The 12,879-nt window shown below is 47.1% G+C and overlaps 2 protein-coding genes across 2 annotated transcripts in view; one reads left to right on the top strand and one right to left on the bottom strand.

Moving 5' to 3' along the window:
• LOC144145836 (uncharacterized) overlaps positions 1-10,338 on the bottom strand; it is a 35,108-nt gene extending 24,770 nt beyond the window's left edge. Inside the window, exons 1-4 of the mRNA XM_077677605.1 lie at positions 9,958-10,338; positions 7,016-7,142; positions 5,478-5,586; positions 1,897-2,022 (exon numbers count right to left, since the gene is read on the bottom strand). Of these exons, the coding sequence (XP_077533731.1) occupies positions 1,897-2,022; positions 5,478-5,586; positions 7,016-7,142; positions 9,958-10,114 (519 nt within the window). The 5' untranslated portion in view covers positions 10,115-10,338. The remainder of the gene's footprint in view (positions 1-1,896; positions 2,023-5,477; positions 5,587-7,015; positions 7,143-9,957) is intronic.
• A 747-nt stretch (positions 10,339-11,085) lies between these two features.
• The window catches only part of Fdh (alcohol dehydrogenase class-3 Fdh), a 51,016-nt gene continuing 49,222 nt past the window's right edge, over positions 11,086-12,879 (top strand). Inside the window, exon 1 of the mRNA XM_077677621.1 lies at positions 11,086-11,391. Coding sequence (XP_077533747.1) covers positions 11,353-11,391 — 39 coding nt within the window. The 5' untranslated portion in view covers positions 11,086-11,352. The remainder of the gene's footprint in view (positions 11,392-12,879) is intronic.

Raw genomic sequence — 12,879 nt, 5'->3', positions numbered from 1 at the left:
ACACTCATACGCAACATTCTTGAAGCACATTTAACCTCCCAACCAGAGCTTTCAGTCGAACTCCGCTGGATCCCAGGTCACCAAGAGATACCATGAAATTTGGCAGCTCACTAATTCATGCGCGAAACTTTTTTCCGCGAGTCTGAGCCCTCAATCGTGCTCCCGGGGAATATGACCACCACACCAGCCGCGCCGAAGAAAGAAAAGGTAGGCACCAAACGTTGGTTGAGCTGCGCGAAGATCAAGACACACACTGCACCCTTCCAACCCTTCGCCCCGATCATACACAAGTTGCATCTGCCGAGCTCAAGCAGGGGTCTGACGCACCCCCATATCATCCACTACATAGAAAATAAACCTCGCCACCCTAGCTGCCCACGCTACAGGCACGGGTACCCTAATAACCAGTACTACATGTGGGACTGCGCACAGATTACACAGACAAGGCACACATACATCCACTCCCTTTCCCCTTCTGGCATGTGGGTGGAGTGGCTCGACCCCCCCACTTCCCAAACGAAAGCGCATGAAAAGCATTGGCCAGTACCCATCCGTGGCCAGATACTTGGCCACCTCCTCATTAACACTGACGCAAGAAGAGCACTTCAACACATTGAGGCAGTCCTTGGGGACGACTGGTAGCAGGAGCCCTAGCACAGCGATGCAGAAGCCTTTATAGAAAAGCAAAAGATGTTCTCTCTCTCTCTCTCTCTCTCTCTCTCTCTCTCTCTATATATATATATATATATATATATATATATATACACACACACACAAGAGAAGAAAAACTTCGAACAAGGTAAAAGCACGATTGTGGCCTACGTTTCAGCAAAGAGAACTTGCAAGTTCTCTTTGCTGAAACGTAGGCCACAATTGTGCTTTTACCTTGTTCGAAGTTTTTCTTCTCTTGTGTTCTCTACCATCTTCAAAGTTCTACTATATATATATATATATATATATATATATATATATGATGGGTGGCAGAAAAACACCATGTGCCACTTGCGGCTGTCACACCAACTACAGCAGTGGCGTCACTCTGCTTTGCAATGCATTGTGGTGCTATGGTTCTATCTCAGCCCTGAAAATTTTGAAATTCCTCGATTTCACGATTAATGTCAGGTTTTTATTTTCCACACACAAGCAGTACTCTGAATTCAGCACCGTGGACCTGCCAGTGTGTAGCCACAAGCAACATCAGCAAATAGGCAGGGAGGACACAGCAAGGAAAAGCGCATTTTTGAACATACTACTTTCATGACTAAACAAGGCACCCAGATTGCAAGAGAGAGAGAGAGAGAGAGATTATCTTGGTAAGGTAATTAATGTTCACGACTCACTTCAGAGTCCCTTTAGCAGAAATTCCTTGAAAGGAGACGTTCCTTGTTGTTGTTGTTGTTGTGTGTGTGTTGTGTTGAAAAAAAAAAGTGAAAGCGTCGGTTTCCCTTTTTCAGAAGCCCAGGCTCTCCTCACACCTTGTCATTCAATTTGCATTGCCCACTTTAGCCAGCAAACACAATTCTGCAAGCAGATATTGAAAAAGGCCATTACTCTTCACGAACGAACTGCAAAAATGGCAAGCAAGGTGTGTTATTTCCTTTGTTTTGTTTAAAGCCGAAGTACAGCTCACAAGTAAAGAATACAGTCCCCTGCAAATTCTCCTAAGTTTGGCAGACCAAATAAGCATGGGTGCAAGGATCGAACGACCTGCACTTATCAAATGTCAGTTCACCTTGGCAAACCCTCTTCACAGGACCGCATGCACTGCACACAATTCACAAGCACAAGGAGCAGACGGTAAATGTGATGCCACCTCTCGATGCCCTTCCCCACTGTTGCCCGCCTTCCCTGTGCTGAGCCACCCGCAAGACCCAAAGCCACCCAAGAGAGGAGTACCTTGCCCGTGCTGACAATGAAGTTCTGGATGGCCTCTTCGTTCGAATCGAAGGGAAGCAGCTTCTTGGCCTCAAGAAGGTCGTCGGCTGCCAGTCGTCGCTGCTTGGGCAGCTGCCGAAAGCAGGCCTGCAAAGCAAGCCCAGCGAGTCTTATTCCCTTTTTACGCCTGCCCCTGTGTCGAGCCAACAAACCTCCCTGGCCTGTTTGTTGGGATCCTGGTGGATCAAGCAGGGTCAAGCATGCCATCAACTGGCATGCTTTATCCACCAGGATCAAGCCTGCCAGTTGATGCAAACAGTTGCTATTCAGCGTATCTTGCGTTGAAGCAGCATTCAGCCCGCAGGGCATACAGTAAAATCTCGATGATACGAATCTCGCGGGACCGCGAAAAATATTCGTATCGTCCGAAATTCGTATGAACCAATACAGACCAAAAAATGTAGCGCTGAAAAAGTTTTCGTGTATTTCTTTTCTTACTTTCGCCTGAAGAAATTCGTGATTTTCTTCTGCATTTTTTTACCCCCATGTCGCAAAGCAGTCCTTTCTGGAGCGCGTAACGCTTCGCGCTCGTCACCTCACTCGCGGTGCCCAAGCTCGCTACATGCCGCAAGTCAAGCGTGAACCGCATGGTGCGTTTTTGCACGCGATTCGCGAACCTCGGCTTTGCGCGCACTGTATTTTCACGCATGTATCGACGATTTCGCGCCCGTGGTAGCTCCTACCTCAACCAGAAAATGACGCACGACGTGCGCGGCAGGATGGAGGAGCCTGACGACTTGCGAAGCGCTCGAGACAGCCGGCTTAACTCCGCCGGAGATGGTTACGCTTAGCACCGTGGAAGATATTTCATGGGCGCTTTCACTAGCGCTGTGGATGATGTTTTATAGTACCGTTTTGGCATGCATAATCAGCTCCTTTACCGCACAAGCAACTTAGCGTCTGCCTTGAGCGGCATTTTAAAGAGCGGTTAGGAGCAGTCGCTCGAGCGGCTTCGCCACTTTGCGGCCGCAGCCGGCTACGCCGCGAGAAGCGTGCGGGGTTTCGCGGCGGTGTCAGCAAGCACAAAACAACAGCCCGGCCGTTTCTAGAGAAAGAGCGACAAAGAGGGGAGAGAGAGCTGTCACTTGCTCGTTCGGCAGTCGGGCCCCTCGCCGGCTCGTTTGTATCATCCGCCGGGCCGCGCAGGTCCGTTCGGATAAGCCGAAATTTTTCCCATTGCTAACAATGCAATTTCGCCGGGACTTTTCAGAAATTCGTATCATCCCGAAATTCGTATCACCCAGAATCGTATCATCGAGATTCCACTGTATTGAAACAGAAAATTTTGCTTAGGCTTCACAAAATTACCCCAAGCTGCCTCAACATATGGTTCTCATGACCAGGCACTGAAATAGCAAATGTTTGCGGGACGGCTTGGGCATTGTGGGTACCTTCAACCAGGGGCCCAATTCTCTAAAACGATGGGCCATCGTTTTGAAACGACGGGGTAGCGCCATTCAAATGCATGTGTTCTGGGGTTGGGGCCGTCGCTTTGTGGTGCCGTGCGAGAAGTATGAGCCGCAGAAGAGCGCTGTGGCAAGGGCGCGAAGCGACAAACGAAATGACGGCGGGCAGTGGCTGTCGCTTCACGCCCTTGCCACAGCGCTTTTCTGCAGCTCATAATTCTCGCACAGCACCTCAAAGCAACAGCCCCAACCCCAGAACACATGCATTTGAATGGCACTACCCCGTCGTTTCAACACAACACCCGTTTTTTAGAGAATTCGGCCCCAGTGGTATCTTTGCAACCCTTTTCTCTGCTGCTATGAAATGTCTAGTTTGTTTGTTTCCCTCAAACCCAATGTCGCTGCACTGTCTAGGTTTCTTTCTTTTGCTCCCAAATTCATGCCTGCCTTGTTACCTGGTCTTGTTTTGTGTCCCATTTTACGGTCATTTTCTCTGTTCTTTTCAACAAGCATAACAAGTGCAAACGAGCAAGCTTTTCTTATGAGACAAGTTTTTCCACGAAGGTGAAAGAAGGCTACAATAACGTTCCGAAAGAATGCCTACCCGAAGTACAGAGATATCAAGCGAAAGATACGGGATGGGCGATCTTTCGGTTCAGGTGTGAAAAATAGAAAAAAGTGGCCAACCAAAACTGCGGAGATATCATGAAAAAATACCGGATGGGTGAATTTTAAGCTCAAGTGAGGGAAGGACAAATAACTGACCACATCAACACATGAATAGATGATTCGCGTTTATTTTGTTCACTCAGCGGTGCTAAACCCATCGATTTTTGTGGGTGGGCGACCTTTGGGGTCTCTTAGTAAATTGAATATTTCACCCGTAGAGGGGAGTGGGCGATGTTTCGGGGGTGAGCGTTCGCTCGAAACTTTACAGTAGTGCACAACCAATACAATAACAGTTTTTGGCGGGTGAGTTACCCTTCAGCTCTGCTCAGCTTAATTTTTCTCCCTGGGTTTCACAACTTGGAGCTAATGAAGTTTCAGTAAGCAGTTAGTAAGCAGCCACTGCCAAGCCCCAGGTACGTACTAATAAAGAAAGCTGATTGGCTGCTTACTGCACTGTGCCTACAACATGCCGCTGCTCAGCTTTCTGAAGAGTCACACGGTGCTACTGTATCCCACATTGCTTAATAAGTGGCTGGGGCTGCACACTCTGCACAGTTTGTGGGGCTAAATGCAACCATATACATCTACATGTATGTAGTTGCATTTCCCTATGGCGAGGCGCAATATGTTGCTACGCATCAGTTCTTTAGTCTCATATTTTAGTAAGCTGAGGGAACAAACGTTTAGGCAGGAAGTGAGAAAAATGGGTCAAACATTGTAGCACAAGCTATATGAAAAGAACACAGGACAAAGTTTGACAGAATTCTTAGAAGTTCTGCACAGCAAGCTCATCATACAAAAAATGTTTAAACGTGCTTGAATGCAAGCAAACAAAACGAAATATACCAGAATACGAAGGTTAGACAAAAAAAAAATGCAGAGGCTGCCAGTAGAGAACACACGTGAGGATAAACAAATTTTGTTCAAAAGATTGTGCACAGCATTACAAAATAACTTTCAGATAGTAATTAGTAGTAAATAGAAAAAAAAAAGAGAAAGAGTAGCTGCTTCCCCTACTGCAGATTATTCCCGGGCACGTTCACCCATTTATGAGGCCTTCATGTAAAAGAAAGGGATGACAGGTTGGTGTCGAGGAGAAGGTTAAAAGTGACGAGGTTGTATCATGAGCGGTTTCTTGACAGCAAGATCCTTAGAGGGTGTACCTTGCTAGGGGATTCAGGATGAGCACCTAGGTCCATTTAAATTTGCAATGTTAATTTAAATGTGAGGACCTTGTGCAGAGCAACAGCACATCAGACTATGTACGGCTTTAGGAATCCTACAGCAATATCAGTAAGTCCTGAGTAATCATGAAAGCCAACCAGGATTTAAGTAAAATAGAGCTATTCATCGCAGGGCGACCACAAAAACTTTTTCGCACAAGTCCACACAGAAGGCAATTTGCACTCACTGCCCTTTGCACTCCTTTCTCTCTCATTGAGCTCCTGGAGATGAAAAGGTACTTGCCTCGCTTATGGGGTGGTTGTGCGCATTGTCCAGGAGTTTTACTTCCAAATAGTCTCCGTCTGCAGAAGCCACCACCTTTATCCTTGCTGTGCAGCCAATCTTGAATGTCCTGCAGTCCCCAAACGCAGAAAAATGTAAGGTACGCTTCAACAAGGATTCAAATGACCCATTGATGTGAGCAAGCTATTGAGACAATGTATGCATCAGAGCTGTTTTCACAACTGAAGGTTTTGCAAAATCTTAACAGGGCAGTGCCTCTTGATTTCAAGACAGATCTATCCAGCACAATTTAGTTTCTGCAAACAAGCTCCTCCCTGACGCACTAGGTAATCCACACTGAGCTTTCCCTTGGTAGCAAGCGCAGATGTAGTGGCTGTGCACTTCGCCGCACCAGCGTGTGCTGAAAGTGACTGTCCAACGCACCGCCGCTTCTGAGGCTCCAGTGGATGTATTGTGTTTCCTGCCGGCATGTGCTCCATTAACAAACACTTTGAGTCCAGGCTACTGATCCAATTCATGTGGTCCCTTTAATCGTTGCTTATGCAATAAGGGAGGCAGCAAGAACTTGCGCCACCTCGCAAATGCATTCACTCTATGTACAAATTCAAAGCAGCATACATAGACCCTTTCTTAGCAGCAATTGCAATTAAATTTTGAGCCACGTGGAAAGCAATTAGAAGCTGAAGGTGCAAGAAATACACAGAAGCCAACGTTTTCAAATGCCTGGCTATTTTTATTTCCTGACCCGCCACGGTGGCTCAGTAGCTAAGGCGTTGCGCTGCTGAGCACGAGGTCGCGGGTTCGATTCTCGGCCGCGGCGGCCGCTTTTCTGATGAAGGCAAAAAGCAAAAACGCCCGTGTGTACGAGATTTCGGTGCACGTTAAAGATCCCCAGGTGGTCAAAATTAATCCGGAGCCCTCCACTACGGCGCGCCTCATCGCCTGCGTTGCGTCAGCGCGTTAAACCCTACAATCAATCAATCATTTTTATTTCCTGTTGCTCAGCCAATGCAAACCAATCCGGAAATGTTGCAGTAAACCAGACTGTAGCAAAGTACTGTTGGTAGCTAGCCAACTAAGCCTGCAAGTAGAAGACTGGAATCTTTTTCCTTTTTTTTTGAAACGGCATCTGCTTATTATAACAGAGCTTAACTGAACTTTCTTTTGCAAGTGAAGTGCCCACCTGACACCTCAGTCAGTGTAACAGGCGGGATAGGCAATAAACTGCTTACAGTGAAGTGAAACGTGCTCCTTGTGTTTTCGTCCTTTTCTTCATTGCAAGCCGCTTCCAGGGCTAATAACCTGTTTTGGTTGAAGTCAGTGCCAGACGTTACTACCACGTGCTTAAATACAGTAAATGCCGCTCATGGGACTGGGCAGGATAAGCTTCTGGTGCATCCCTTCCTCTGGGTCAGCCAGGGAAGGCATGCATGCCACTGCACCTCTTTACGTAGCCTTCACTTTCTGTACAGCTGTTTCAGATCTTGCATTGGCTGTGAACAGTGACACGGAAAAAAAAAAAACCATCTCTGGCGCACCTTTGGTTCGGGCGTGCCCCAGTAGATTTGGAGGTGTACTTCCGGCCTCCATTGGCACAGCTGAAGATTATCTCCGAGTATACGAGCTCTTCTTTGATGGGCCTTTTCAGACCTTTCTTTCGAGCACCTGCATGATATGGGCAAAGCAGAAAGTGAAAGCCTACAACTGTGCCCCACAAGCAGAAAGAGCCCATTATACGCATGAGCTGCTCACAAAACAATACTGAATACAGCCCCACCCCAGCAAATCTCACTCACACCAGTGAGCGAGATTTACTGGCATCCACAGTGTGCAGTGCCAATGGCGATTAAAGCCTCTAAGTTGCGCAGTGGGTTACGACAGTGAATAACGTGGGAAGTGCACCATTTATGAGAAAATGCAGCTGGCAAGGCGGGCACACTGAAGAAATCAGAATTAAAAAAAAGAGGACAGAGACCAGCCAAACACAAGAGGAACGAGGGTAGCCGGTGGTTCGCTGTTCAGCAGCATTACAGGCAACCATTTTGAATGGAAGAAGCATCAAATTGCAGCGGTCAGGGACAATATGCCATTCAGTAAGCAATTTGTCTGGTGGAGATGACAGTCGGTGGCATGGCATCTTGTGCACAGTGTTCAAGGTTCACAATCATTCTCCAATGATCAGTGACTGCCAGCAGAAAGAATGCGGGCTTCTTGATGGCAAAGAGGACATCGCGAAGAGTAAAGGCTGCCACTTCTGAAGCAGCGCGTGAGTGCATGAGAGATGAGGAAGGGGTTGAGCATCTTGGCAGGAGTAAATGTACTTCCTAACGCTTATTGAAACGCCAGGCCAGAAGATGGGGCTGTGAACGCTGGGGTGCCTTCACAGCTTTCAGTGTGCTCATCATGAAACATTTACACAACACACAGGCGACGTGGTGCATGACAGGGGCCCATCTGACACCAGTAGGGTGGCTACACACTTCATGCCTCTACTTCCTGAGGCCCATCCAACAGGCGGCCAGTGCCACACCAACAACATTCAGTGCCACACCAACATACTACGCTGCAGGCACATCACCTGGAAAATCCTGCTGCCAACATTTCAGATGTGGGTTTTTCAGGGTAAAAAGCTTTTTTTCACCAGGGCTTATTCATGATGCAATGCAACAAAGTTCGTAAAAAATTTGCGGCACATTATCTGAATGTGCCATAAATTTTTCAAGACTGCAACACTAACTTGCCCAAGAATCTGTACTTGTCAATAAAATTTTATTTGAGAATACACATTAGAAAACCTGAAGAAAAAAAAAACATTGAAAAATATGTACAAAAAAAGAAGAACTGAGCACCAGCATTTGATTGAAACACCACTGCTTCCATGCAATGAGAAGGCAAATACAAGGGATCTTTCTACCAGAACCAAGAAACACGATGCAGTCATACCTTACAGATGCCCTCTTTATAAAAGACGCAATGGCACCCCGCCCACTTTTGTGTTCTGCAGAGCCAGGGCCAGTAGGTGAAACTGGAGTGCCGGTTAGTCCTTCAGCATACAAGGGTGGCCATTTTTGTTTATCTTCTGCCCTAAGTCCTCCTCGAGAGAAAAACTGGGACTACATAACGCATTAGCCCCAGGCTTCCTGCCTAGTCTGCTCGCAGATCGCGCTTGCATTCTCACTGCGGCTCAAGAAACTGCCAGCCTCTATGCCTGTTTTTCCCGTTGCTCCAGCTCAGTAGAACACACGAACGGGTGCACTGTGACAATGTCTGAAAAAGGGGCACGAGCTAAGCATGTGCTTTTGCATCAACTCAAGTATCTTATTTACACAGCTTGACGCTATCATTGACAGCTGATACTAGGGCTCTTCGATTTAGCCTTAGACTCACCGCGAGGATTCCCCGAAGAGAGAAAGTGTTTATTGAGCATATATTTACATGGCGAAGTTTTGCCTCTTGTCAGAGGGTACACACCTCACCACAGGGATACAATGGGAAAATCGAATGCCGGACAGCTTCTCGGGGAGTCCATGGAGACAAAGAGCCCCACTATAACGGTTGACACCGCACATTATTTCGGTTACTGCAGCTCACAGGCCACACAAAAGTATGGTCGACCAACCATTCGATTGCGGCCAGCATAAAGCTAGGGACTAAGTGATAGGAGAACCCACAAAAGGGGAATAGAAGCCATGCAAGAAGTGGCAAGAGGGGAACAGGATTTACGATGATGTGACACTGCAAATGCTGTACTTGACAACACTTTATGCTTCGATCGGTAAACTAGCAGGAAGCTGTCACAGTACGGGCCGCAGATTGTGAAGCAATTGGCGGAGCCAAAGCGCACACATTACGGTAGGCAAAGACATCCGCAAGCACCAAAGACCGTGTGGTTGGCGCGATGGTTTGTGAGAAAAAACGCTTCCCTCGTGGCCGACAAGCGCGCGATGATGGTGTTTCCTCCACCAAGCCTGATAAGGATGACAGTTAGCGGACGTCCCCAACAAAAGACCCTGGCAGTGGGTCCATCTAGATGGAATCACCCTCCATCAACTGGGAGCATCAGTCATTCGCACTGCTGCCCACTTGTCCGTAGGGGCAGCCTGTGGGTCTGAACAGAGGGAGGGGAGGCGGGATCTTCGGTGAGCCTCCAGTATGGTACAGCCCTACTGAGGCACTTCCCCCAGTACGATAACAAACTTATTTACAGCTCTAAACCCGATGATGCTGACATTTCAAAATATTTGTTATTCGCCAAGTGGTACCAAATACACACAAACTGCATCGAAGATGCATGGAGAGTCTGCGCTACTGCCCAGCCGTGGTGACAAACTTCTTCACTGGTTTCATGTGTCGCACCAGTCTACAGCAGTGTCCGAAACGCGCATGGCGAGGGTGACAACTTCTTTTTGTTTTTAACACGAAAGTCAAAATGATTCGCGCGAACTGCACACGTCTGACGGCCGAGATTCGAACCACTCACCGGATATTGTACGAGAAGAGCTCCTCCAAAACTGCGTAAACGTCGTTTCCTCGTACACCTTCAACGCTGCGCTGAGTTGCTCGAGGGATGAGAACTTCGCCCCCAGCTCCATGGCAGGGGGCGTCAAACTAACGTAACCGTAGTGGTCTGTATCCATACTTTATTCTGTTGTAACGTGAGATCACCGCGCACAAAACGATGATACTTCTGCCATCTTTCCATTCCAAACGACGTGATGCCGATAGTCATCGGAGGTCGCCGAATTTATGGACTTTTCTTCTACCCCTTCCTTCTACCCAGGCAGTTAATACTGTAAATACTACATCTTCTCTGTCTGCCACGTGGGTCAATACCAGCTGCAACACCTTCTCACTCACTGCCCCGTCGCTGATTTTGATTTATTGTTTTGGCTCGTATCGGCAGTATCGATATGGACCATAGTATCGAGGAAGCAGGGGAAGGCTGGCAAACAACAGCTACAACCTTGATGACGGCACAGAAGTTTGAGACTTCTTGTTAAAATTAAAATATTTTGTAAATAAATAGTTTACTGTGCTAAGAGAAAGCAAAGTTAAGCAGGGCATTTTGAAGAAAAACAGTTTCGGTTTTGGAGTTCTTGCGGATTGTGCGGTAGCTCAAGATTTTGCTCTCCTGTCTCCACGCTCTGGATTCACACTGCCTAGAATTCATACTAATATATGGCCTAGAATATGAGACGAAAGTATTCTTTCCTCTACGACATGACCAACGCTACGCATAGAAAAATTACAGCAGAGGTTTGCGCATGGAGGAAACCGAGAACACAAAGCGTACAGTTAAGACAAGAGAAGAAAGAATAAAATTCATTAAAATGATTCATTTATACAACAATATTATTTAGTACTGTTTAAAAAATGTACGCAAAAGTGAAAAAAGGTAATCGTGACTGGGAGACAAAAGAAACCGCATAATTCTTTTTTTTTTCTTTATCAAATATGAAAGGTCAACGCGGGTGGGAAAAGAAGTTTGTCGAGTCCTTTGGTCATCTAGACATTTCGTCGATCGATGTCACCGATCGTGAGAAGTTGAAATAGATAAATGAAGCTTGGCTTTGTTTTTATCCGAGGGACGTGGTCACATTCCGCAATGAGTTCCCGTCACTCGCCCAGCAAGGACATTTCGCATCTTGCGTGCCGTGTGCATCGGATCTTCCCCTCTTCACATAGCGATTGTGCCGGCTTTGAACTTGCTTGTCTGCTGTGTTGCCCGGTCTGCAGGCGCGCTCGCCAGCGTAAACTTGGGTAAACTTGGTACTCGTCGGTAAAGTTCGTCACTTCAAACAATTAGCACCATCCGTACTTTCTCGGTTGCTGTACTTCGTAACTTGTGTAGTACTGTTTAGGTAAGGTTGCAATCATGTCGTCGGGAGGAGCGAGTGGTGCCACTCAAGGCAAGGTGAGGCGGCTGCGTCGTCCGTTTCTTGGCTTCTTGCCCGTTTTTTGTTGTGGCGTCTCAGACTTGCCTGTGTTGAGAGTCAAAACACAATTCCTTGTAGCTAGCCGTGCTGTGGACTGGTTGGCAAGCTATGATCTGAGATTTTTCTTAGGGTTTAACGAAAGCTGTTCGATGCCGGCCGCGGCGGCCGTTTTTCTGATGGGGCGACCAATGAAAACGCCCGTGTGTCGAGATTTCGGCGCACGTTAAAGATCAACAGGTGGTCGAAACTAAGTAAAACCGCTTCTAGTGTTAGCAACAGTGTTCCTCGATAATATCTATCAAAAGTGTGCATTTCCCCAACTGCTAACGAATGCAGAAGTCACGTGGCCGCAGACTAGTAACGTGTAATCTAGTGTAACCTCGTCGAGCCGACAAAATAAATTACATGACTGGGCTCGTCCACCTGTGTGAGGAGTTCCTGGTTTCTCAACTGGCGCAGCATTCATGTATTTAATTTGCTTTCCAAAACTTTGCACCTAGCCAAATTGCGGCTCTAGTTGTGTGTACGAAAGTTCCAACTATTTTCAATAGTTTTCAGGTTTTCAACGGGATTTGGAAGTCCATGCCGTGATTCACACTACTGTGTTGCCATTCATGCTTTACTCTGAGCGAGTTCTGTGTGGCCTGTCACATTTTTGTTTGCTGAGCTGGGAGCTAGTACAAGTGCATTCGTGCAACTGCTTCTTTGAGCACTGTACGGGTTACCTTCCACATGTATTTGCTTCTCTGCCAGCACTTCAGCATGCCCCCCCCCCCCCTTTTTTTTTTCTGTCTCTGTACTAAAGAATGAGCTTGGTAGTGGGTCTTCTTGTAAGCACGTCTCGGTTATCTGGGGAGTCAGCCGAACTAATGTTGCATGCAGTGGTGTTTTACAAGTGGCAACATCTGTAAGAGGCAGTCTGTGCAATTTCGCATCTGTCCCCTGCCCATTTATTGGGTTAGGACATTCAGAAACAACAACTCTAATGTGGGTGGCCAAGCTTAAACAAACGGTGTCTTCTTGGGTATTTCGGTCCCTCTCCTTGTGAAGTGCTTTTAAACATCGGGAGTTATTTACCAACTCACCCAAACAGCTTCTCTGCTTAAACAAACACAAAAGGATGTTGCCATCAGGGAAGTAAGGGGGAGAAGACAAAGTAGGCCATTCTAGCCAACTTCACAATGGGCTTAAGACAGCGGTCATCAGATGTGCAGCATTCCTATTGGGTAGAAGTTCTACAATATGCGGTGAGAAAGAAGGTGAAACGAATGGGGGACTAGGAGGCCTCAGCATCAGTTGTCATAAAGGCTTGCGCCACCCTGTCACACCCTTGGGCTCCTTCTGCATTTCATTTCATTTATTATCACTTTAAAAGCTTGAAGGCATTACATAAGGGGGGGGGGGTGCAGAAGGAGACCGTGAATGTTGGAGCACGCAAGGAGCATCATGCACGTAAATGTTGCATT

Source organism: Haemaphysalis longicornis, unplaced genomic scaffold (genome assembly GCF_048455015.1).
Source record: "Haemaphysalis longicornis isolate Haplotype H1 unplaced genomic scaffold, Haemaphysalis longicornis Haplotype H1 scaffold_1, whole genome shotgun sequence".
NCBI lineage: Eukaryota > Metazoa > Arthropoda > Arachnida > Ixodida > Ixodidae > Haemaphysalis > Haemaphysalis longicornis.
This window is presented reverse-complemented; position numbering and strand designations above follow the sequence as displayed.